The 27,372-nt window shown below is 37.7% G+C and overlaps 1 protein-coding gene across 4 annotated transcripts in view; it reads right to left on the bottom strand.

Annotated features, from left to right (window-relative positions):
* CCDC88A (coiled-coil domain containing 88A) overlaps positions 1-27,372 on the bottom strand; it is a 110,672-nt gene that overhangs the window by 82,314 nt on the left and 986 nt on the right. For all 4 annotated transcript variants that reach the window (XM_081101476.1, XM_081101473.1, XM_081101474.1 and 1 more), the window contains exons 2-3: positions 27,224-27,324; positions 1,901-2,009 (exon numbers count right to left, since the gene is read on the bottom strand). In XM_081101476.1, coding sequence (XP_080957602.1) covers positions 1,901-2,009; positions 27,224-27,324 — 210 coding nt within the window. The remainder of the gene's footprint in view (positions 1-1,900; positions 2,010-27,223; positions 27,325-27,372) is intronic.

Below are 27,372 nucleotides of genomic sequence, written 5' to 3'. Positions count from 1 at the left end.
CAACTATTGATTCTAAAATAATATAAAGCTGCTTAAAATAAATTAAAAGTAGTTCTGGGTTGGTTGTAAGAAAAGCAACAAATCTTCTCTGAAGCAAGGAATACTTGGCCCAGACACAAAAGTATTCCCATAGATAAATTTCCTCCCAAAATGATCTCACAATTAAAACACACACACACCCCATTACCACCACTGCTACCACCAACCATGAGAAATAGCAAACAGAAAACACAAGGCAGATTCAGATCCCTACAGATCTGATTTCAGATTTTGGAATTATCAGACATAAAATCTAAAACAGAAAATTTTAAATTTTTAAAAAAGTAAATGAAGAAATTAAAGAATAATTAATAAACAAAATGAAGGAAAAAAAACATGAAAAAAGATCACACAGAGCTTCTAGAAAGGAAAGATATAATTATTGAGGGTCAAAATTAATCAGTGGGTAAAACAGAGATTTGACAAATATGCAGGGCAAATTAGCAAACTGAAAAGACAGTTTGGAAAAACTTCTCAGAATTTAGCACAAGATTGAATATAAAAGAAAAAAATATATTTTTTGTTCATTTCCATTGATTTTTAGAGAGAGTGGAAGGGAGGGGGAGAGACACAGAGAGAGAAACATCGAAGTAAGAATGATACAGTGATTGGCCTCCCACACATGCCCTGACCAGGGCCAGGGATTCACCTGCAACTGAGGTACGTGCCCTTGACCGGAATTCAACCTGGACCCTTTAGTCCACAGGCCAATGCTCTAATCATTGAGCAAAACCAGCTAGGGCTAAAAGAAAATTTAATAAACATGGAGGATAGAGTTAAGAGAGCCTAGTATACATTTAATAGAAATATTGGAAGTATATCTGGTAACAGAATAGTAAAAAGTCAATATCAAAAGAGACAAAATTAGCAGCCAGGAGTGAAAACATTTAAAAAATTAGACTGATAGCTGACTTCTCCAGAACAATAAAGAATCCAGAGACAGAAGAATAAAATCTGCAAAACATTGTGAGGAAACTCATTTGCACCCAATAACATAGCTTTCAAGTGTACAAAGGAAAGCTTGACCAATCCAATCTATCATCATATTGGGAGATTTCAAGTCATCTTTCTCAATAACAGGGAGATCAAGAGACAAAATTAATCAGGCTGTAAAAGGTTTCAACAATACAATTAACAAACAAGCTTGCTCTGACTCTGCACCCAAACAATTAAAGAATACACATCTCTTTCAAGCACACATGGAATTTTAATAAAACCTGACAACATACTAGGCCAAGTCAGGTAATTTTTAACAAATGTCAAAAAGTCAGTATCATACAAACCAAATTCTTTGACCAAAATTCAACAAATTGCTTTAAAAATATCATTATTTTTGGAAATCTAAAAGCATAGTTTAAATAACTCATAACTAAAAATAGAAATCATAACAAAAATTAGAAAATTCACAGAATAAACATTTAAAAAATACAACATACTAAAATTTGTCTGATGCAGCTATAGCAATTCTTAGAGGTATATTGATAACCTTGAGAATGCTCATATTTAAATTGTGAAATATGCATCCAATTTAAGTTTAAAAAAGAACAATAAAAAGTACACTCTTGAAAGGCATAATTAGAGCAAGCTAACAAAATATTGCATTATACAAACCTCAGGAAACTGAGAACTAGTTTTAAAAATTTATAATATATAATAATTATTTGTGAAATTAGATAATGATAAAGTGCTTACTTGTATCTTAACATTGCATAAAAGGAACTATGTCATTATTGTTCTATCTCCAGGAAACAGACCAGTACCTGGCATATAATAAGCATTGTTAGGTGACTGATCCTAAGTAACACAACAATGTATGTGAGCAGTTATTAAAATATAATAGATGGGGGGAAAAAACACTTACCTGATAATAACATTTTATCTGTCTCACCAAAATGGATAGATTATGAATTCTAAGTGAGGCATCATTGTTGACTTTTTTATTTACTCTCTGACTCTCCGATTTAGGATTACTGAAAGAAATTTTAAAAAATACTTTAAACTAAAATTATACTGAAATATACTATCAACCTATAGATGACTAAAAATAATCATATATTTTTCTTTAAACAAATTGTACATTCATCTACATTATGAGAGATGATTCAAAAGGACAGATGATTACTTTGAAACATATTCTATGCTTCTAATGAATAAAAATGCATCTGATATTTCTAAGACAATAGCAAAATAAATTTGAAACACAAGTCAGATGTTGCCCTTCATTCTCATTTTGTCTCTACAACTTCCTTGGATAAATAACCTCTTATTTCCTTGAATAAATATATTTTTTTCCATAACCTAAAATAAAGCTATTTAAATCAAGAATGTAAACTATGGGCTAATAACCAATAAATGTCCTATCTTCTCACTGGATAATGAAGAGTATATGTGAAAAGGCAACATCCCAGGGAAATTAAAGAATGCAGTGATGACACAGGTTAACACTTTTATCTTGGATAATCTTTATAGATTTAATGAAAGCAAAGATCTAATAACATCAAACTTAAAAGGTTCTTAAGGAAACCATCAACAAAATGAAAAGGCGACCTATGGAATGAAAAATAAAATTGCAAATCATGTATCTGATAAAGGGTTAATATCCAAAATATATAAAGAACTCCATACAACTCAATAGCAAAACACAAACAAATAATCCAATTTTAAAATGGGCAAAGAAACCGAACAGACATTTTTCCAAAGAAGATAAACAAATGGCTAACATACAAGAAAAGGTACTCAACACCACTAATCACCAGGCAAATTGAAACTACAATGAGATATCACCTCATACCTATTACAATGGCTATCACATCAAAAGAGAAGAGATAACAAGGGTTGGTATGTGGAGAAGAGGGAACCCTTGTGTGCTGGTGGTGGGAATGTAAATTGGTGCAATCACTATGGAGGTTCCTCAAAAAATTAAAAATAGAACTATCATATAATCCAGCAATCCCACTTCTGAGTATACATCCAAAGGAGGTGAAATCAAGATTTCAAATTGTTCTCTGCAGGTACACAGCAGCATTATTTACAATAGCCAAGATATGGAAATAACTTAAGTATACATCAACAGATAAATGGATAAAGATCTGATACACACACACACACATTATTCAGCTATAAGAAAGAAGGAAATCCTGCCCAGTCAGGAGGGGCTCAGTGGTTGGGTGTCAACCCAGGAACCAGGAGGTCACTGATTCAATTCCTGGTTGGGGCATATGCCCGGGTGTGGGCTTGATCCCCAGTGAGAGGGCATATAGAAGGCAGCCTATCAATGATTCTCTCTCATCATTGATTTTCTATCTCTCTCCCTTCCTCTCTGAAATCAAGAGAGAGAGAGAGAGAGAGAGAGAGAAATCCTACCATTTGCAACAACATGGATGGACCTTGACAGCATTATGTTAAATGAAATTACCCAGAGACAGAAAAATACTCCGATCTCATTTACATGTAGAATTTTTAAAAAGTCAAATTCATAAAAACAGAAAATGGAAAAGTAGTTGCCAGGGGCTAAGGGGGTGAAGAGACTAGAAAGAGGTTGGTAAAAGGGTACAAATTTTCTTTTCTTTTGTTTTTTTGTTGTTGTTATTGTTAATCCTCACCTAAGGATATTTTTCCCATTGATTTATTTTGAGAGAGTGGAAAGGAGGCAGAGAGAAAGAGAGGGAGGAAGGGAGGGAGGGGGGGGGAGAGAGAGAGAGAGAGAGAGAGAGAGAGAGAGAGAGAGAGAGAGAGAAACTGATTTGAGAGAGACACATCAATTGGTTGCCTCCCCACTCCCCCCCCCCCCCCCCCGCCATGCTCCCCTTGCAGCTGGGAATCAAAGCTGCAGCCTAGGTACATGCCCTTGACCAAGAATAGAAACCCATGACCCTTCAGCCCAAGGGTTGACACTCTTACCACTAAGCCAAATTGGCCAGGGCAAGGGTACAAACTTTCAATTGTAAGGTAAGGTCTGAAGATGTAATGTAAAATATGATAACAACTAGAGGCCCGGTGCACAAAAATTTGTGCACTCGGGGGGGAGGGGGGTCCCTCAGCCCGGCCTGTGCCCTCTAGCATTCTGGGACCCCTCGGGAGATAACGACCTGCTGGCTTAGGCCTGCTCCCGGGTGGCAGAGGGCAGGCCCAATCCCTAGGTGCAGCTCCTGGTCGGGCTCAGAGCAGGGCCGACTGGGGAGTTGGGGCGCCGCCCCCTGTCATGCACAGAGCAGGGAGATTGGGAGGTTGTGATGCCACCCAGTCACGCTCAGGGTAGGGCCAATTGGGGGGTTGGGGCACCATCCCCTGTCACACTCAAGGCAGGGTCGATGGGGAGGTTGCGGCGCCACCCCCGTCACGCACAGAGCAGGGCCCATCAGGGGGGTTGGGGCTCTGTACCCTGTCATGCACAGAGCAGGGCCAATCAGGGGGTTGGGGCGCTGGCCCCGTCACACAGAGAGCAGGGCACATCAGGGGGGTTGGGGCTCTGTACCCTGTCACGCACAGAGCAGGGCCAATCAGGGGGTTGGGGCACTGCCCCGTCACTCACAGAGCAGGGCCCATCAGGGGGTTTGGGGCTCTGTACCCTGTCATGCACAGAGCAGGGCCAATCAGGGGGTGGGGCACCACCCTCTATCATCCACAGAGCAGGGCCGATCAGGGGGTTGGAGCACCGCCACTCTCACACTCAGGGCAGGGCCGATGGGGAGGTTATGGCTCTACCCCATCACACACAGAGCAGGGCCCGTGGGGGGGGGGGGGGCGGGTTGGGGAGCTCCCCCCTATCAGGCACAGAGCAGGGCTGATCAGGGGGTTGGGGCGCCGCACCCTGTCACGAACAGAGCAGGGTGGATAGGGAGGTTGTGGCCCCGCCCCCTGTCACACACAGAGCCACAGGGTGATCAGGGGGTTTGGGCGCTGCCCTCATGGCTCCGCTGATCCCGGTGCTGGGAGGCATATTACCCTTTTACTATATAGAATAGAGGCCTGGTGCATGGGTGGGTGCCGGCTGGTTTGCCCTGAAGGGTGTCCTGGATCAGGGTGGGGGTCCTCACTGGGGTGCCTGGCCAGCCTGGGTGAGGGGATGATGGCTGTTTGCAGCTGGTCACACACCCTTCAGGGTGGGGGTCCCCACTGGGGTGCCTGGCCAGTCTGGGTGAGGGGCTGAGGGCTGTTTTCAGGCTGGGGGTGACTGAAGCTCCCAACCGCTCCTTTTTTCTTTTTTTTCTTTTTTATTCTGGGCCAGCTTTAGCTTTGAGGCTTGGCTCCAGCTCTTAGGTTTCTGGCCTTTGCTTACAATGTTGCCATCCTGCTGGCTGAAGCCGGGTGGTATTTGTTACAGTTTCTTAAACTGCAGGCTCTGAGGCCATAGCTGCAGGCAGGGAACTTTGGTTTCCTCCTTCACTGAAGCAAGCAAGCCTCATGTTAGTTTCAAGCTGCCTGGCTGCCGGCCACCATCTTGGCTGACAGTTAATTTGCATGTCTCACTGATTTGCCAATGAAAAGGGTAGCGGTCGTACGCCAATTACCATGTTTCTCTTTTATTAGTGTAGCTAGTTGATAACACTGTATATAATTGAAATTTGCTAAGAGTGGAACTTAAATGTTCACACACATACTAAAGAAAAAAATGTGAGGTAATAGGCCTAGCTGGTCTGGCTGTCAGCCCCTGGCCTGAAGGGTGGAGGATTAATTCTGATCAAGGGCACAAGTACCTTGGTTGCAGGCTCGATCCTCAGCCCTGGTCAGGGCCCGTGTGGGAGGCAACCAATCAATGTGTCTCTCTCACACTGACGTTTCTCTCTTTCTCTCTGTCTCTCCCCCTCCCTTTTACCCCCTCTAAAAATTAATGGGAAAAATATCCTCAGATGAAGATTAAAAAAAAAAAGTGAAGTACAAAAGGGGATTCAAATATAGAGTTAAGAAGAAAATAGAAATAAAAAGATGGAAAGTGGCTAGAAAGGGGAGATATTTACAGAACGTCTATGACTGCAAATGAAATTTCCATTACTCTGGGTAGTTCAAAGTAATAACTTGTCTAAGATCCTAAATTTTATCCATTTACTCTTTCAGCATTTTCTCTTATAGAATAATTCAAGAAAACAAAGATTGTATTATTTGAGCATATCCCTAATTGTTTTCACAGTAATCAAACTAAAGAAGATCTATTTCCTTTCTCCACTAACTTCATTACAATAATATTTTATTATAAACCTAGGTATTTAATTCTGACAACAAATATTTAAGAAAGATTTCAATATTATAATTGAAAATGTATAGAAACTAAACTACAAATTTAAAGTACAAATCCATTATTACATGACACTATATGATTTTGATTATACTTTGGGATGGATGTCAACCTATATATACAAAAGCCTAAGGGACCATCTGACCAGTAGCTATGATGCACACCGACCACCAGGGGCAGACACTCAATGCACAGGCATAGGAACATGGAACAGATTGATGAATTGAGTGATAAGGGGGAGAGGGGAGGGCAGGAAGAGATTAACCAAAGTTCTTATATGCATACTAGAGGCCCCGTGCACCAGTGGGGTCCCTCAGCCTGGCCTGCAGGATCTGGCCAAAACTAGCAGTCTGACATCCCCTGAGGGGTCCTGGATTGCGAGAGGGTGCAGGCCAGGCCAAGGGACCCCACCGGTGCATGAATCTGTGCACCAGGCCTTTAGTATTCTAACAAACATATGTGATTTCATTGCTACTTTTAAAAATTTTACTAAGTAAATATTATATTTGCCCCTGGCACTTGTTATAAAATTTGTGTTCTTTAAAGTGATTTTTTTAAAAGTAAAGTTTTAAAGTTTCTTTTGAAATTTTATGTCCAACATTGCTCATATGATACTTTGAAATTTATTCAGTTGCCCAAAAAGCCTGTAGTCTCCTTTGTCAAAAGGTCTTCTAAGAATTAGCAAGTTTTGCCGAAACCGGTTTGGCTCAGTGGATAGAGCGTCGGCCTGCGGACTGAAAGGTCCCAGGTTCGATTCCAGTCAAGGGCATGTACCTGGGTTGGAGGCACATCCCCAGTGGGAGATGTGCAGGAGGCGGCTGATCAATGTTTCTCTCTCATCGATGTTTCTAACTCTCTATCTCTCTCCCTTCCTCTCTGTAAAAAATCAATAAAATATATTTTAAAAAAAAAGAATTAGCAAGTTTTAAGAATTTAGAATTTTGGCTTACTCAAAATCTTAAAAAAAAAAATTTGTGTAAAAAAAGTTTTATGTCTAAGTTTCACATTTTTTTCAGCCTTTGAAAAAGATGGCTTGTAACAAAGACAATTTTGAAGATAAAAAGAGGAAACTATTTAGTATATACTAAGGATATCAGATGAAAATATTTTAGGAATTTGGGGAAAAGTGAAAAATACACTTTAGATAAGCTATAGAAAGTATGTTGAAAAATTTATGGAAAAATACTTCAACGCCTAAAACTCTCACACTTAACAAGGGTCTCAAGGTAGGAGAATAAAGTTTTCTGTATTCTCTTATAAAACTGTGGTGCTTTGTATTTACAAATCTTTGCTATAATTACATGGACTTTGAGGGGATTTCTATGATCTAGTATACTCATAAGGAAATCCAATAGAATAGTGGGGTTCTTTGGAAGAACAGGCTGAAACTCAGAGCTTCAGTTTCAATTTCTAACCTACACTGTATCATTCACACGTTATTTCAATATGCAAACAAACTGGAAAGTTCCTACTTCTTTAGAATCACTGGATATCACATCACAGTCTATCAACTCTCTGGACTTGGATACCAGCATAACTGCTAAGCACTCTAGGCATGGACCTAGAGAGCAATAAACTCTCAATGACAAGGCTTGGGTTTCATTTGATGCATGCCTAATGTGAGTTAGGGTCAAACTGACATATGTTAGGATCATGGAAAACAAGCCCTCTCACCCCAAGAATATGATCTTCTTTATGTGAGAGAAACTAACCTCAGGTGAAACTGCCTGAAAGGTGCTCGTCTCCACTCCTATGAAAAATAAAGGTTGTCCCAAAAAAATGTATGCACACTTTAACAGATGATAACTCACTTAATTTTCACTCCTTTTCCGGTTTAAGTGATTTGAAATAATGGGTGAAGCCAGACTAAGCTTTGAACAAAGAAAATTTATCCCAAAGTCCCACTAGACTTTTTTTTTTATGGAGATACATAAAACATAAAAGTTTCCAGTACAAAACTGGCAACAATCAATGAATTGAAGGCACACAAATACCAAATGAAATGATTCTTGATGTCTGAAATTCCATTGCTTCATGTTATTAGCAGTGCCTAGACCAGAACGTTGATCAGTTTGAAAACGGGCATTGACAAAAAAAAAATTATTCATTTCTATAAATCCTTGTAAATTTTGAAATTGAACTGTATGTTAATAAATACTGACTTTATAATCTTCAAAGTGTGTGTACATTTTTTTGGATACGCTGTAATTGCATATTTAAAGGAAAGATTTACTGAAAATTACGTAAGTCAAGAAAATTACTAACTTCAGGAAAAATAGTACTTTTTCAAAAAGAACAATGTAATGATATATTACCTGGCTCTGCAGGAAACATAACAGGGTGGGAACAAAAACAGGTTTATAGTTGTGAGTACACGAGTTTATTATTGTATTATTATTTATTAATCACTGTATTATTTTTCATATAAATAATTGTAAACCTACTTTTGCCCCATCCTGTATAGTTATACTAATGTAAATACTGATTACTGATTTAACTGAACTTAAAATACATTAGAAAAACAAGGCAAGAAATAGAGATGGGCATTAAAAAGCTAAAACCTCATCTATCATTATCAGGAAGTTAATAGATAATGTCCAAAAGGGAGAAATCAAAAAATACTAGGGTAAGCATATTATCACCATAGTATATGGGGCTAAGTGAAAGAAGAAACTGCTTTAAAAAAAGGAAGTAGAACTGCTGTTCTTCACTATGAAACTTTTGGTATTAAATAATCCTTTTAATCATGTAAAACATTTTTATTTAATGGTTGATTATAGAGAGAGAAAGGCAGAGGGAAAGAGAGAGAAAAAGAGAGAAAGAAACATCGATTTGTTGTTCCCCTTATTTATGCATTCATTGGTTGATTCTTCTATGTGTCCTGACTGGAGATGGAATCAGATGATGCTCTAATCAAATGAGCTACCTGGCCAGGGCTAACACGTATTTTAAAAGAGGGACAAAACACCCACAAAAAATTATGTTTTCTGAAGTCTGGTCATTTTATTTACTTCTAGGGAAAAAATAAGTAATTGTATCTGTTACTTAGTTGAAGCACATTTTATATATACGTAGGATTCAATGCTAGAAATTCAGTTGTAAGATGTGTGAGACTGCACATAAACATAAGAAAATAAAACTGGAAAGCAGGGCTTAGAGAGCAACCAAAGGACTTGTATGCATGCATATTAGCATAACCAATGGACACAGACACTGGGGCGGTGGGGGCTTGCCCGGGGAGGGAATGGCTGGGGGGAGGGGGTGTCAATTGGGGAAAAAAGAGACATATGTAAAATTTTAAATAAAAATAAATAAATTTTAAAAATGGAGCAGATTAGGAAGTACAAAAAAATATATCAAGAAAAAAAACAACAAAAAACTGGAAAGCATTATGCTAAGCGAAATAAGCCAGTCAGAGAAAGATAAATATCACATGATCTCACTCATTTGTGGAATACAATGAACAACATAAACTGATGAACAAAAACAGATCCAGAGACAGAGAAGCATCGATCAGATCAGATCGTCAAACCTCAGAGGGAAGGTAGGGGAGGGTGGGGGTAAGGAGGAGAGATCAACCAAAGGACTTGTATGCATGCATATAAGCCTAACCAATGGACACAGGCACGAGGAGGGTGAGGGCATGAGTAGGGGTGTGGGGAGGCAATGGGGGGATAAGGACACATATGTAATACCTTAATCAATAAAGAAAAAAAAGAAAACAATATAAATAATTTATTCTGTCAAAAGTAAAGAACGAAAGCACTCCATTCCTTCGTGTAATTTAGGTTTACTTCTTTATACAGTAACAGTCACAGTACATATAGTAATTAAACAAACAGTATGTAGTTCAATATGACTCCAAAATTCTCTAAAAGGATATTGTAGTCTACTAAGTATTCTAAACATTCTCTTTTCTTTACGTTCAAATTAAAATACTAAATAACATTAACTCAGAATTGTCATAATTAATAAAGTTTTGATTATTCCCTTTGAAAACATACCTTAAAAAAGAATAATTTATATTTTATATGGTCTTTCTCTAAAATAAATGATGAGCAACTGAATGATACATGTGATATATGAGCAAGTACCTTTTTAATTACACATAGCTCTTTCCAAACTAACAATCTCAAATCAACCATTGTCTTTTGTAAGATAAAAATTAAAAAATGCTATAGAGGCAAATAGCCTAGCAATATAGCTCAAATCTGTCCAGCCAGAAGTTAAATGCAACATGGCAGCAAAAGAGAGCCTCAAGCAATTTCACATTTATAAATGACCTACTTACGACAAATCACATTAATTTCAATACACAGGCAATGGTATTATCCACCACGGTATATAATGATTTTTAAATTAGGGTAATAGATGAAGGAAATGTTAGCAATTCTACAACACTAATATTCTAAGATTTGGTCCTTCTAGAACCAAGGATTATGTCTTTACTTATTCATTGACTAATATCTATGAGAAACAGAAATCTGATAGTTTTAATGGCTTTATGCTCTTCAAACCAGACTGTAAACCTGTTATGTATCCTCTTGGACCATCTGTTTAGTGTTGGTGCTTAACAACTACATGTGCTCATGTTTTTGATCACGCCACTCTAACTTAAAACTAGTTGTATACAGAGTGTTTTTTAATTTTTGAAATATCTTATATGGTAGCACATAATTATGTAACATTTGCATGAAACATTTGAAATAACTATACCAGAATGATTGCTTTATGAAAAATAATTAACTGGGTAAATATCACCTCCATTTAGGGTTATCTAAGTAGTAAGGTATCTATCTCAGCCTTGAGAATAATCAGGGAGAAGAATTGTTATTTTTTAAAAAGTATCTCTTTACCTTAATTTCTCCCATTTTTCACAAATTGAATCACTGTGCATGATGACCAACAATAAAACCTAATATTAATATCTTATATATCTACAGGATATTTTCACATATATTACTAACCAAATCTTATAATGACTAAACAATCATTCTTGCATGTGACATGTAATTACCACATAGAGATCATTACACAGTCCCCCTCTTATACTTTCTCATAATTTATGATACATTGTTACCTCTTCAAGGGTTGAAGAAATATCTACGACATCTCCTAGTCAGCCCAAGACTGGGCTAGCAGTATAGAGTGATATTCACTGATTTAACAACAGAACTAATGTTTTGATATAAGAGTTGCAAATGGACACAAAAAGAATAAAAACCTAATACTATACTTACACTTAACCTTGATTTTATCTGAACTACATAAAATGACTGTAGAGCTACCCTTCACATTTTAGAACAGGCCAACATGAACCCTTAAAACATCAGGCTAGCAATTTTCTAACTTGCCGGTATAAGGATCCCTTTTCACTCTTAAAATTTACTGAGGACTCCAAAGAGCTTTCCTTTATGTGAGTTATATCTCTATATATTTACTACATTAAAAATTAATAATTGAAAATAATGTATTCAACCATCTAAAAATAACAAACTCACTGTATGTTAACATTAAGAACATTTTTACGATAACCATTTTTTCCAAAAAACAAACAATTTTAGCGGGAAGTGACATTCTTTTACAACTGAGTAAATCTCTTTAATGTTTGGCTTAATAGAAGACATCTGGATTCTTAAATCTGCTTCTGCTTTCAACGTGCAATGATACACTATTCTGCTCAAAGTACATAAAGAAAAGTTACAAAAAAAGAAAGAGTATTTTAATATCCTTTTCATATAATTATTTTTTTAAAAATATATTTTATTGATTTTTTACAGAGAGGAAGGGAGAGGGATAGAGAGTTAGAAACATCGATGAGAGAGAAACATCGATCAGCTGCCTCCTGCACGCCCCCTACTGGGGATGTGCCCGCAACCAAGGTACCTGCCCTTGACCGGTATCGAACCTGGGACCTTTCAGTCCGCAGAACAATGCTCTATCCACTGAGCCAAGCCGGTCAGGGCTTCACATAATTATTGATATTCTTCTTTGATGCTACCAAATTCAGGAAAGTGGTACTTTCTTACAGGTTGGTTGTAATTTGGAATCTGAAATTTTATCAATGACGTTTTCTTCCACTGGTCTCTCAGGCAAGTTGAATAATCTTTTGCATATCCATGATTGCTTATTATGCATTGGCCATTTTTAAAATATTGGTTCACTGAGTTATATAGAGATCTTCCAAATTTTGCATTTTATTATTCAATACCAAAAAAAACACACACCACGTTAATATCTTATCCGAAAGGTCTTTAATATTGAGAACTACTAAGCTCATGCTTTCTATAATTCAAATTTTATCACTGATAACACATACTATCAGTTGTTTTCCTTGAAGTGACAGGCTCACTTTGTTCATTTTTTTTTAAACCCTCACCCAAGGACATGCTTATTGATTTTAGGTGGGGGGGGGGGGGGGGGAGAAACACTGATGTGAGAGAAACACTGATCGGTTGCCTTCCCATTATGTGCCCTGACTGGGGATCTAACCCTCATCCTAAGTATGTACCCTGACCAGGAATTGAACTCACAACCTTTTGGTGTATGGAACGGTGCTCCAATCGCCTGAGCCACACCAGCCAGGGCTCACTTTGTTCATTTTTGAGAAAATGTCTGCCCAATGCTCAAATATGAATAACTATAGTTTTTTAGTTCTTTCAAGTAAAAATAGTGTTCCACAAAATAGACTTGCTCAGCTTGCAACTCAAAAAATCACAAGTATTTTTTTCTCGAGATAATCATCACACTTCATTCTGCAACAGAAATGTTTAAAGCATACTTCCCGTTTTGTCCTACAGAATGTTACAGATATGTACTCAATGATCAAGACTCAATAAAATAACTTATTGCTTCATCAAGGACATTTCTAAGTGCACCTCGATTTCTCTTTAACTACAAGTACACTGTGTGAAGAATACAATGACTACCCATACAACTCGGTTCCACTCCTTGATTGATACTAAGGTGTCAGCAGTTTTACCCACATTTGCTTTGCACCATCAATGCTTTTACAACACAGGCCAAAAAAGCAAATGACATCTTAATATTACGAAAATAATTCTGACCTGAAAAACAAGCACACCTCCAGCAACCTGTGACTTCACTTTGAGAACACTATATTTGCAAATCAATTCCTGTTCGTGTTATGGAGACCTGAGTACTTCATATTATGCTAATTAGTGCCTTCATAATGTAACAGAACCTTTATTCATACGGTGGTCAACCACATGGCCAGTAATTAAAAACAAAGATTGTTTATAGCACCAATAGGCATCAATAATCTGTGATGTTAATTTTCACCCTTTGTCCTTAATCCTTACAAGAGGGTCACAGAGATTTGTTTTAATCAGTATTCTAAGGCAGTATTTGCTCCAGACCCAGTCAGTCCTAGAGATTCAAGAAATCTCAAACTGAGCAGATATATAAATGAGGTATTTTCCATGATTAGTGACAGACTTATGCTTTCACTCCCATAATATCAATTCAATAGAGTTACGGATTCTTAACCTGAAGTCCATAAAGCCTCCAAAGGTAATTTACATAGTTCACTTGATTAATTATCAGTGACAAGTATCACTGTCATTTTTGAGAAGCAATAGAGCCATCTAAAATAAAGAAAAGCTTTTAAAAAATATTTTCCAAAGTATAATCTGTTCTAATTAATAATGTATACAGTCATAAAAACATACCCAGAAAGTTTTAAAATTTGATAAGAAAATCCTTTTATCATCATCAGTTTCTCTACATTAAAAAAAAAAAAAAAGTTCCATACACCAAAAAGGTTTGGATTTGATTCCTGATCAGGGCGTTTGGGGGAAGCAACTAATCAATGTTTCTCTCTTCTCTTTTCTCTCTCTCTCTCTCTCTCTCTCTCTCTCTCTCTCTTTCTCTCTCCCTCTCTCTCCCTCTCTCCTTCTCTCCCTCTCTCTCTCTCTCTCTTCCTCTCTCCCTCCCTCAAAGGAAAACATAAAATTCATACAAATTAAAGAAAGAAAGGTAAAAAAACAAACAAGCTAATAACTAGAGATTTGTTCTCAAATACATGCTTGGGATCAATCACTATTTACTATGATTCATCTTAGTCAGTTATATACACTCAATACTTAATACAAATACTTAAGTTTAAAACAACAGAATTAGATACTACAAGATTGTGAATCATCATATGCATATTATATCTGCAAAAGTGAAAATAGTTCATTTGCAAAGATTTTAAACAAGGAGTTGGAAAAAATTAAGTTAGCGGTCAATTATGAGAAAACTCAACACTCTTTTCTCTGAACATTCAAATTAATTGAGATTTTACTGTGAATTACCTTTTTAAACCAGTTTTAACAAAACAAAACAAAAATGGGTTGAAGTATTGCCTCTATTAGTCATCCTCCACAACTTTGGACTAGGACTCAATACCTAAAACTAAACCATCTTCATTGGTCCTTTACCACCCAGGCAAAGGAAACAGTCAGGCTCTGGGTCGTTATTATCAATAATGATGTGAAGTTCAATTTTTTTTCTAGCCATCACTAGGAAAGTATTCACATTAAAAAACTACTGAGATATTTCTAGAGTTTGATTTTAATACAAAGATTATGCTAAAATAAAAAGTTACAGTTAACATTATTAAACTTTTTTTATTAGCTATTTCTTTTCCAGTTTCTATTTTAATTCACAATATTAATTTCTATCTCTAGTGGTAACCAAGAGATTATTGCTACATAAAGAATAAGAAAGTAAGGTTATTTTTCACTCTATTCCATTTTACCAACCCATTAGCATTGTTTAACCTTGGCCCTAAATCACCACTCAGAATTGCAACCTCCAAAAATGTCAAATTCTAAAAATCCCCTGACCTCAAACTATTCCACTCCTTCTCACCCCTTCATCCTTACTGTTTTCCTTCATCTTTAGTACAACTTCTGCTGACTCCAACTTTCCTCCTCACTTTAATGCTCACACTGTTCATTTCAACTATGTACCTGAGAATATCCCACCTCATATCTACATATCAATCCCCAATTCTGAATAAACTCTACAAGATATCTTTGTCAGTTTCTGAACAGCTAAGCATTACTGAATAAGTTATTCAAACTGTGCTAATTGGCTCCACTACCAATGTGTGGTTTCCAAGTCCCAAGTCATCAACCCGCCATGACAATGCTTGTATTCATCTATAACTGACTCCTTTTGTGATTCTTCCCAGCAGCTTTGTGTAATTTTTCCACTTTCCTTAAACCTCCAACCTTTTAATGTTGCTGTTTCCTAGGAACTGTCATTGGCCTTCATCTACATTTTTCCCCTAACATCCATGGCCTTAGTTTCTGTTACAAACTAAAGAGCTAATTCCCATATCTCTATCTCTATTCTAGTTTCTCCCTGAGTACCAGACCTGTTTCCACCTGCCCACAAAAGGTATTTCTCACTGTTCACCAAACAATCCAAAATAAACTCAGAACTTATTTTCTACATTTCCCCTCCCCTCAACTTTTTAGTCACCTGTAATGTCTTACAAAAGGCAATGCCCATCTACTCTCCACCCAAGTAAAAAACTTGGTAATAACCCTAGACTCATCCCTCTCATTCTCCAAATCAAACTGGTGACCACGTCCAATCACTGCAGTGTTATCTCTCTTCCATATCACTAATACATCAATTCTGTTATTTCTGTTCTGACACTCATCAGCACTCACATCAATCCTTCTAAAATGCAAACACCTTGTTTCAGTTCTATCTATGATTTACATAACCTATATTACTCTTTTCCGAGCTAGAGTAAGGCAGTGATGCCTTTTAAGGAAAGAACATTATCAAAAATCTGTGAGGAACTATGTCCATGGGCCCAGTCTGAGAAAGCAGCCTAAGAAACTAGTCTTAGTATATGAAAAACACTTTCAAATGTAAGTTATTGCTGCAAAAGAATTTTGTTATTATCTCTTGAAAAATAACTTACTGAAATGAAAACACAAAAACTCATGGACCCCCATGAATACCTATGGGCCCAGTTTAAGAAACACTCGTTGTGATGGTTACTTTTATGTATAACTTGGCTGGACCATGGTGAATGTTCTATGAATGTGTTTTTTTAATAAGATTAACATTTAAATCAATGGATTTTGGGTAAAGTAGATTATCCTCCATAATGTGAATGGACCTCACCCAATCATTTGAAGGCCTTAATGGTACAGACCTGCTAACAAACTACCTTTAGCTCAATATAATTCTTCTGAGTCTCCAGCCTGCCTGCCTACCAGATGAGATTTTGGACTAACCAAGCCTTCATGAGCCAATTTCTTAACATCAAACTACCTCCTCCTCGACCTCCCTTCTCTCTCTCCCCCTCTCCTTTCTTGTGTGTATATTTTCACACACACACACACACACACACACACACACACACACACACACATCTTGTTGGTTGTGTTTCTCCAGCTAGAATGTGAACTAATTAATACATGTTTCCACACACACACAAAAATCTAATCTTTTAAACATGGTATCTACCTACATGGTATCCTCCACTCACCACCTCTTCAAACGCATTTCCCAAGTGCAAAAAGTATAGTCTCTGCTTTGTCCATACAAAATACCCTACAGTTCCCTGATTCAACCATTTTTATTTATATCTTCATGCTACTTTCTTAGCTTACAATATCCTTTCCCCTACTCTCACTGTTTATGATCTTATTCACCTGATTGCTCCTACTCAACTTTCATGTCCTAGTACAAATGTTCCCTCCTCAAAGAAGCTTTCCCTCCATGTAAATAATCACTTCTCTTTATGCCAACATGGATCAAGTCCATAATTGCATCACATAGCACATATATCACACTGCCATTTGTTTACATGCTCAACCCCCTTACTAGTGGGTAAAGACTATACCTTATTCAGCATCATATCCCCTGTACCTAGCAGATAGTTTGTCATAAAGTCAGCCTGCAGAAATGATTTACGAATAGATATTTGAATGAACCATCCCTTCATTCCTCTCACTGAATACTGTATTTAGATCCTGGCAAAACGGTCTGTGCCCTGAGTCCCACTCTGGCGCTCCTCAGACCATGCCCCTCACCGCTGGGCAAGGAGTCCGGGAAACAAGAGGATGTATCCATACATGCCCCTTCTAGATGACACTGCAATTATCAGGGGGGACCCTGGAAGTTCTTGCCCAAATATCTCTAACCTAATTTCAGCCTCTATTCCAGGTCTGTTCTAAGAATGGACTGTGCTACAGACGTGTACACCCTTGGGCTGAGAAACAGTTGTTTGGAGGAGGGAGTACAAGAGCTTGGACTGCAGTCATGCATGCAGGATGCCCACAGGCATGTACATAAAACCTCTCTGTGGTGCCAGACAGAACCAGGGACAATAGGAGGATGTAAAACTGTGAGCTTTTGAATTCTAAATTCCACAAATTACAAATTTGAATCTTTCATTTTAAGTCATTATGAAGGTATATGTATCAAGATAAAAGACCAGAACATATTTGACAATTTGTTAGCCTGGTTTAGAACCTTTAAATATTTAGGCCTTTTGTGGCAAACACTTGCCCTGGGTCTCACCAATGTGCTTAAGAGTGGTACCAATCTGTTTCATAAATCTTAAAAGAAGGTCAACTGGTGTTCTTCTGAAAGAGTATAGTTAAGAACCAGTCTTCCTTTCCAACTATCCTGTGAGGACTGCTTTCCCATAATTAATACATATTACAAAGAAAAATTTCAGTTAAAAGTTTAAAAATACTCCCATATGTAGCAACTAGTTCAACTGTTCTCTCTAGGTTCTCGTCATTTTCTATAGTTTAACCGGGTATATATGTCATACTAAGAAGCAGACATTCACTATAGATTGCTCTTGAAGACATCAATCTAATACAAGCCTATGGACAAAAATCTCAGTATGCTGGACTTCATCAGGAAAGTTACTAGAAACCAAACTGAAGGAACTAAGTATTCCAGTACCAGACAAAACCATGGACTAGGACTTATTCTTACCTCACCTCAAGCAAGACATAACATAGGTGGAGAAAATATCCAATAAAGGTAATTAAGACAAGCAAGAGACAGAGAAAAAAGGAGAGAGAAATAGAAGACAAACTAAAAAGTAAATCCTACAATACTAGAGAGTGTCTTCAAATTTTCAAAAATGAGTATAATTACAAAATGTCTTCAATCATTCCTTTGACATTTACTAGAAACTTATGACATACACTAGAGGCCCGATGCACAAAATTCATGCAAGAGTAGGCCTTCCTTCCCCTGTCTGCCGGGACCAGCTTCCCTCTAGCAACTGGGACACAGGCTTCCCTCCAGCCGTCAGCAGGCACCCGGGATCCAGGCTTCCCTCGCAGCCCTGGCTTCATCTGGAAGGTTGTCAGAAGGATGTCTGATCTAATTAGCATATTACGCTTTTATTATTATAGATAATCTATGCTAGGTGGTGGTGATATGCAACATAAAATCTCTAGCCTCTAAATGCTGTCTAGTAGTCATATCACTTTAACAATTTAGTGAAGGTAGATATGGGATCATAGAGGAAAGAACAATTAACTCTCCCAAGGGACTTCACAGGGTGTTAAAGAACGAGTAGAGCCCTAGCTGGTTGCTCAGTGGTGAGAGCATAGGCCTGTGGGCTGAAGGGTGAGGGTTCAATTCCAATTAGGGGCATAAACCTTGATTGCAGGCTCGATCTCCAGCCCAGGTGGGGGCACATGTGGGAGGCAATCAATCGATCTGTCTCTCTCACATCAATGTTTCTTTCTCTGTCTCTCCCCCTCCCTTCCACTCTCTAAAAATCAATGGAAAAAGTATCATTAGGTGAGGATTAACAACAACAAAAAAGAACAGAAATAATTTGCAAGCCAAAAAAAACTGGGGGGTCCTGGCCAAGTGGCTCAATTGATTGGAGCATTGTCTGGAACACCGAAAGGTTGTGGGTTCGATTCTTGGTCAGGGTGCATACAAGGAGGCAATAACTGATTTTTTTTCTCTCATCAATGTTTCTCTCTTTCTCGCCCTCCCTCTCTCTTTTTCTCCCTCCCTCTTCCTTTCTTTCTAAAATCAATAAACATATCCTTAGGTGAGCATTAAAAAAAAAAGGAGAGGTCAAGGGCAATCTAGAAAGAATTATTATTGTAATAGAAATAAAACAATAAAGATATCAACAGCTAACATTTGTTGAACACTTGCTATATGCTAAGCACTATGCACAAATTATCCTATTGATTTCTCATAACCTGATTGTTTTTATCCTGTTTATAAAGGAGGAAACTGAATAGTTAAGTAACTTGATAAAGTTACATACAGCTATACAGAGGTGACAACAACAGAGATCATACAAAATTATACTGTGAATGACCATGACTTGTTTGAAGAAATATAAATAGGTAGGTATGGTAGAGCACAGGGTGATACTAATGACAGTAACCAGCCCTGGGGTTACCATGGTCAACAAAACAGAAAATAGATACTATCCCTCCCTTAGTACAGATTATGTCTACTCCAGGAAGGAAACATTATCCCACATCTTAAAGATGTAGAAACTAAGATTTGAAGATAATAACTAAATTGTTTAAGATCACACACTAATAAGTAGCAGTGAGAAATGAACTCAAGTCTCTCTGACTCAAAGCCCAAATTCATTCCACTTTACCACATACCCTCTCTATTATTCATTCATACAAGAGAAGTGTATCGAAAACCTACTGTATATTAAGCCCTATGCTAGGAATAGAGGGATGAAAGATATGCCCCTACCTTCCAGAAATTCACAAGTAGCCAACAGAGTCAAACATACCAAGAACTGCAATACAATGAGATAAATATACCAAATATACCAATATACCAATAATAAATATACCAATAAATATACCAATACAATGAGATATATATACCAAAGTATATATAGCAGTGGTTCTCAACCTTTCGGCCCTTTAAATACAGTTCCTCATGTTATGACCCAACCATAAAATTATTTTCGTTGCTATTTCATAACTGTAATGTTGCTACTGTTATGAATCATAATGTAAATATCTGATATGCAGGATGGTCTTAGGCGACCCCTGTGAAAGGGTCATTCGACCGCCAAAGGGGTCGCGAGCCACAGGTTGAGAACTGCTGATATATAGGGTTTGACAGAAGCACAAGTTGGAGTACTAAGCTTAGGATGAGCCAGGGGAACAGCAGAGAAGCAGTGACGGTAAGTAAGCAGCAGTCAGTTAGGAAAGTAACAGCGAGGAAGTAGGAGAGTGTTCTGGGGACAGGAAGAATATCGAAAGGCACAGAGACCTATGAGAACACAGCTTTTCTATAAATCTGCTTAATCGCAGGCTATGCACTGAGGAGTGGTACTACGCAAAGACAAAACTAGAGAAGTAGGCATCAGCCAGATCTCAAAGGAATCTGGAAGCTTATATAATGCTTACTCTAAAAGCAGAAGCTATTGAATCATCTTAAAGATAAGAGTGTTTTAGAAAGTTCATATGATCACAGATGAGAAGACAAGTTGAAGGGAGTACACCCAAAGGTAAGAAGACCAGTTAAGAGGCTTAAGCATTAATCCAAGAGTCAGGGACACATTCGAGAAATATTTGGGAGGTAAGTCCCAAAACTTGGTAATAAGGTATCAACTCTGACTACATCATGAGTGTGTTTTTAAAGAAGCAACAAACAAAAACCAGAAGGTCCAATGAGAAAATCTCAGAGTGACCATATCAAAATTCTGAGTCAATGCCATACTTGATAAGACAGCCAATATATATTTTAGAAGTCATTTTAGTGTTATTATAGTCATAGAGATAGGGCAATCTCTTAAATCCTCACTCGAGAATATTTTTCCGTTGGTTTTTAGAGAGAGTGAAAGAGAGAGGGGAAAACAGAGAGAAATATCGATGTGAGAGAAATATATTGATTGGTTGCCTCCTGCACACGCCCCGACCAGGGCCCTGGCTGGGAAGAAGCCTGTAACCAAGGTACGTGCCCTTGACCGGAATCGAACCCAGGATCCTATCCACTGAGCCAAATCAGCCAGAGCAAAATATACTTTTTAAACATAAGCATTGATAGACCTAAGGAACATTTCTCAGTCAACTTCCTCTAAATGGTTACTTACAGCTACACTTTATGAAACTGCTTCTCAGGAAAAACAGAAGTTGGATGACCATGTGTCAGGGATTTAATTAAAAATGTTTTTCACAGCCCTAGCTGGATGGCTCAGTTGGTTGGAGTGTTGTCCCAGGCACCAAAAGGTTGCAGGTTCCATTTCCAGTCAAGGCACATACCTAGGTTGCAGGTTCAATCCCCAGTCTGGGTGCAGATAGGATTGATGTTTCTCTTTCACGTAGCTCTTTCTCTCTCACCCTTCTCTCTAACATCAATAAAAAAAAACATTAAAAAAGTTGTTTTCGTTGATCTCTTAACCCCTCACCAAAGGACTTGTATGCATGCATATGAGAATAACCAATGGTCACAGATAGTGGGGGGGGGGGGGGGGGCCTGTGGTGGGGGGCAGAGAGTGGCCAGGGAGAGGTCAATGGGAGAAAAAGGAGACTCATGTAATACTTCAAGCAGTAAAGAATTTAAATTTTTTTAAAATATATTTTATTGATATTTTACAGAGAGGAAGGGAGAAGGATCGAGAATTAGAAACTTTGATGAGAGAGGAACATCGATCAGCTGCCTCCTGCACACTCCGCACCAGGGATGTGCCCGCAACCAAGGTACATGCCCCTGACTGGAATTGAACCTGGGACCCTTCAGTCCGCAGGACCCTTCAGTCCGCAGGCAGACGCTCTATCCACTGAGCCAAACAGGTCAGGGCAGAATTTAAATTTTTTTAAAAAAGCTGTTTTCACAGTAGATGACTTTTAAAGTCCCTTCAAACTCAAGATCTAAAAGAAGAAAAGCCATAACCAGTATGTGGGAAGCCACCTATTGTCTTCACTAGCAGAGAGGTGTGAACAAGGAACCTGGAAGGCTGGTGACCCTTGAAGGCCTGGCAAAGGTCAGGGCTGTGCACCCACTGTTAGTCCAGACAATGGTAGCTGAAGCAACTTCCCCATTTATTACTATGTAAATCCTTGCTGATGGGCTAGTCTGCCTGTTACTGGAAATTGACTGCCTAAGGGCTATGGGTGTATCCCAAACCAATAAAAGGTTGGGGAGGCCTGCCTGAGCACCAGTGGAAGTCCTTCCCCTTGAGTTGGACTTGCCCGCCTGGCCCCCCAATATTCCCAAATTATCTCTTGTCTTGTATCTTTCATTTGTGTGCGGCCCCTCTTCCAGATCCTGAACCCTGAGCCACGAGGGACGTGGGGGGGAAAACAAAAATATACAAATTTACACACCAGTATATCATATTTACTAAGTATTTTAATAGCTATCTAATGGGATTGAATCTAGAGTAAATCCAAATATTGTTTTGATACTAATGACAATTTTCTCAGTCCTTAAAACAATAACATATCCATATATCCAACTGCTTAGGTAATGTAAATGGCATACTTTGTGAACATTAAGATTATGAAATTAACTACTGTCACAAATACCTTAAAAATTCATAGCAAGTAATATTCAAAATTGGTTACAGAACTGAATGACATCTCAAACAGAAAAACGATTATTTCTACTTCACTGTTACCGAGCCCTATGTATATAACTAGCGCTGAGAAAAATTTTTTTCATTCCGTTTAAGTAGGAAAATGCCCTGCAGCATGCAGAAGAGCTGGCCCATCATTCCAGATCTCTAAATAGCTTCCTCTTCCCATTAGTTAAAGAGGACTGACACCATGTCACAAGCTCTTACAGAGATTCTTTGATTCAAGGAGCTACTCAATGAAATCCCGGATTCATCTCTGAATATAGTGAATCCCAAGTCAGTGAAAAGACTCCAAAAGTATAAGGCAGTCAGTAAACTGGCATGAAAAAATCAACTGTTTACTTTCAGATTCTAGGTCCAAAATGGCAAATCTAGTCACTAAATTAATCAATATCCTTATTCTTAATTAACACTTTACATGAAAATAAGTCTACCATAAGGCTCCTGTAACAAAACTCTATGCCACATGTGAAAGCAGAAATACAAGAGTGGCAGGGCAAAAATGTAATTATCTGTAATAATAAAAGCGTAATATACTAATTAGAACGGACATCCTTCCGGATGACCTTCCCTGACAAAGCCCGGCCTGTGAGGGAAGCCCAGGTCCCGGGTGCCTCCTAGCGGCCGGAGCAAAGCCCAGGTGCCTGCCGGTGGCCTGTGGCCGGAAGGAAGCCCGGGTCCTGAGTGCCTGCCGGCAGCCAGAGAAAAGCTGATGCTGGCAGCCAGGGAAGGAAGGCTTACTCTTGCACGAATTTCGTGCATCGGGCCTCTAGTAAGTATATAAACAGATTTCCACTTCTGGCCAAGATGGAATAACTGGAACCAAATTTACCTTCCTGCCTGAAACAACTGCAGGGAAAAAGAAAAAGACAAAATACAGAAAGCATTTTTTCAAGACAATGAACATTAGGTCACAAAAGACAGTAGATTTCTGACAGACGGGAAACACACAAGATGACTAACAATTGCCCTAGCTTACTTTACTGCCTTGAAAGAACTTCTAGGCCACAGAACAGGGAGGGGGAACCCAAGGAGAGCACAGTGGTCTCCCTGAGTTGAGGAGACATAATTTAGCCTGGAGATAGCAAGGTGACGATCATATACAAGGCAGAGTAGTTAAGAGAGAGCTGCACAAATCTGCAGGGGGGCCTCTCAAGTTTTCTGCTGAGTACTTATTATCAGTATGTATTTGAGGGAACTACCCACGGACAGTGAAAGAACCAGCAACAAGGATTAGAAGGAACATCAATAAAAACTATTAAAGTGGAAAACTTAAGTAATGTATTTTCCTGTTTTTGTAAACACACCTATTTTTTTAAGAGGTCAGCATACAAATTCAAATTTTTCTGTCTAAAAACAAGCCAAAAAGAAACAGGAGAACAAGTTCTAAATATCTACTGTAATGGCTACCCTTCCTGTCATGTGTGTTCCCTAAAATAGAAGTCAATTTAATTAGTCTACCATTTGGCTCACACAAGTCCAGGAATACTTCTTGTTCCCACAAGCTAGAGTACTATGCAGGGTTTTGCCTCAATAGTGTAACAGTGGAACTGCCTAACACAACTTAAAAGCAAGATCTGGAAAGATCAAACTGTTTCCAAGTTAACTGCATCCCAGAACAAAGCTCAAGAATATTTAATGGAATACAAAAATATCCAGCACCCAACAAGGTAAAATTCCAAATGCCTGGCATCCTATCAAAATTTACCAGGCATGCAAGAGCAAGAAAACACAATCCATAGTAAGAAAAAATCTATCAAAACCAACCCAGAAATGACAGACTGAATTGGAGACCTGCACATTCAGCACGTTATACCTGAATTCTACTAGTATATGTTCAAGAAGCTGGAAAAAGACAGTGTATGAAAGCTATAGATGTGGAAGATATTTTTTAAAAGACTGCATTTCTAGAGATAAAACCATGTCTGAAATAAAAAATATGCTGGATGGGATTAACAGCACATTACACATTACAGAAAAAAGATTAATGAACTTGGAGACATAGCAAGATTATCCAACTGAAACAGAGGTGAATAGAACATCAGTGAGCATCAAGCAGCCTTGATATACATGTAATTGGATTTCCAAAATGGAAAAAAAGGGACAAAAATAAAGTGTGTGTGTGTGTGTGTGTGTGTGTGTGTGTATAAATAATGGTCAAAACTTTTTCAAATTTGATAAAAACTACAAACCCACACAGATCCAAGAAGCTCAATGAACTATAAAAGCACAGGAAACAAAGAAAAATAAAGATTCATTTACAAAGGATTCTTACTCACAAATTCTATTACCCAAATGTCATGTAGAAATTACTTAGACAAAGGCTAACTTTTAGTTTAACTTACTGAGTACAGTTTGTGTTGATCTTATTTTAGCAAATTATTTTTAAAAAGCTAAAGCATACTTTTTTTTCTTAATTTTCTTTTCCTTTAATTAATATAGGTCATTCAGAACAGAATTAGGACACTGTAAAAACTTTTAAAGAAACTGAGAGGTGGAACTGAAAACAGAAGCAGATTTGAGGTTCTCCCTCAAAAACAACTTGGCAACCACTATTTTGGAACACCATTACTTTCAAAATATACATATATATTTTTAACTGTACTCAAAGTGGAAACAAGCTAACGTGTTTTTAGCATCTTTGCTAACTATTTAGGACTCCAAAATAAACTAAATATTTTTTTTGGAAAAAGAATCATTTAAATAAAAACTATTAAAGTGGAAAACTTAAGTAATGTATTTTCCTATTTTTGTAAACACACCTATTTTTTTAAGAGGCCAGCATACAAATTCAAATTTTTCTGTCTAAAAACAAGCCAAAAAGAAACAGGAGAACAAGTTCTAAGTATCTACTGTAATGGCTACCCTTCCTGTCATGTGTGTTCCCTAAAATAGAAGTCAATTTAATTAGTCTACCATTTTGCTTAGGAAATAGTGGGATATTTCAAAGACAAAAAATAGTTCCATAGGAGAGCCTCCAAAAGTATATTTACTAAACCTGAAAATAAGTAATGTCCACATGCTTTTTATCTTTCCTAAGGAAAAAAAAATATACATATACACACATTTAGATAACATACATATTTCTTTGGGCGACAATACAAATAAAACACTTTTGGAAAACATATACTACTATGATACTTCCTGTAGGATCAACACGTACATTAAAAACAGCACACAAACTCTTTGAACACACAGACTGAGAAGTTACCACTGGAACAATTATTTATGGATGTGATTTTTACCCTCTATTTAAATAGAAAAATCTAAAAAAAAAATTTCCAATAAAATACAGGATTGATACCTTAGGTTATTAGTCTATTAACCGTAGACTTATTCTCTAGTAACATTTATTAATAATGCATGAGATTCTCACATAATAAAAGATTAGAATATTTTTAAATTAAAAGTTCCAAACTACTCTTGTAATCAGATTCTATTCAAGAGAAATAAGGCTAAATATTCATTATTTTGAGCACAGCTGTAAAATTCAGTTTCATAACCTCCACTGATGTACACAACAATACATGTATGCCACAATGGTAAAACTGAAGTTTTTATGTCACAGATCCAGCTACCAACGTGATCTCAATATTCAATTCCCATCTCAAAAACTTTCCTACTTAATACAAACACAGTATCATAAACACGAAAGGCAAAGAAAGATATGCCTACCACATCGTTACCTACTTGTCATCAAGATTTCAGTTACCTGAATTTCAAAACTAGCTCTACTACCTTAAAGTGATCCCCCAAATATTAATCTAATAATTCACACACTAAACCATAGACTCAGATTTAGTAGCATTTAAATTATTTGCTATTTATTAAATTATTGGTGAGCAACAGTTCCTCCCCAATCAGAGCTATTGTTTGAAATTCTCTCTTCTGAAATCTGTTACTACTTCACTAGTTTCAAATTCTGAGACATTTATTTTTAAACAAAAGGTTAATAAGAAACATTTCTGCATCAATTGGACATAACTTCACAGTAAAGGCTTCCACCCCGCCCGCCCCCCCGCCCGCCCCCAAGGAAACTATTCTTATTCTTTCTCTCTTATTTTACCAAATTATCAGAGGGGCACAATGTGGTTTGAATTTCAGCACTGAAGACAACCAAGTGACAATACATGGTTTACGGAATGAAAAATTAAAGTTTCATCATTTTAATCTCTGGGTTGTGATAAATAGGCTGGGCATGTAAGATCATCACCTCTTTCAAGGTCCAATTGTTAAGATGCCTGATTTTTTTTTTTCCTCGCCAAAGAATCAAATTAGAAGCTTAAAACATAACATCTCTAAAGTTCACAGCATGTAATTTTTCAAAGAAAAACAAGTTACCTAGAAAAAAAAAAGACACTTACATGTGGAGCATGACCTGGTTCAAGAACACCCCATCCACCAAAGCCACATATTCATCCAGGTTGGTCCCATTTCCTGCAGCCAGAGGTCCAAACGTTTTCACCTACGACAGAAGGATTATCACGACACGAATGCCCACCTCCATCTCTGC

The sequence above is a fragment of the Myotis nattereri genome (assembly GCF_964212035.1).
Source record: "Myotis nattereri genome assembly, chromosome: 10".
Classification (NCBI taxonomy): domain Eukaryota; kingdom Metazoa; phylum Chordata; class Mammalia; order Chiroptera; family Vespertilionidae; genus Myotis; species Myotis nattereri.
The sequence above is the reverse complement of the archived record's forward strand: the minus strand, read 5'-3'. Positions and strand labels throughout refer to the sequence as shown.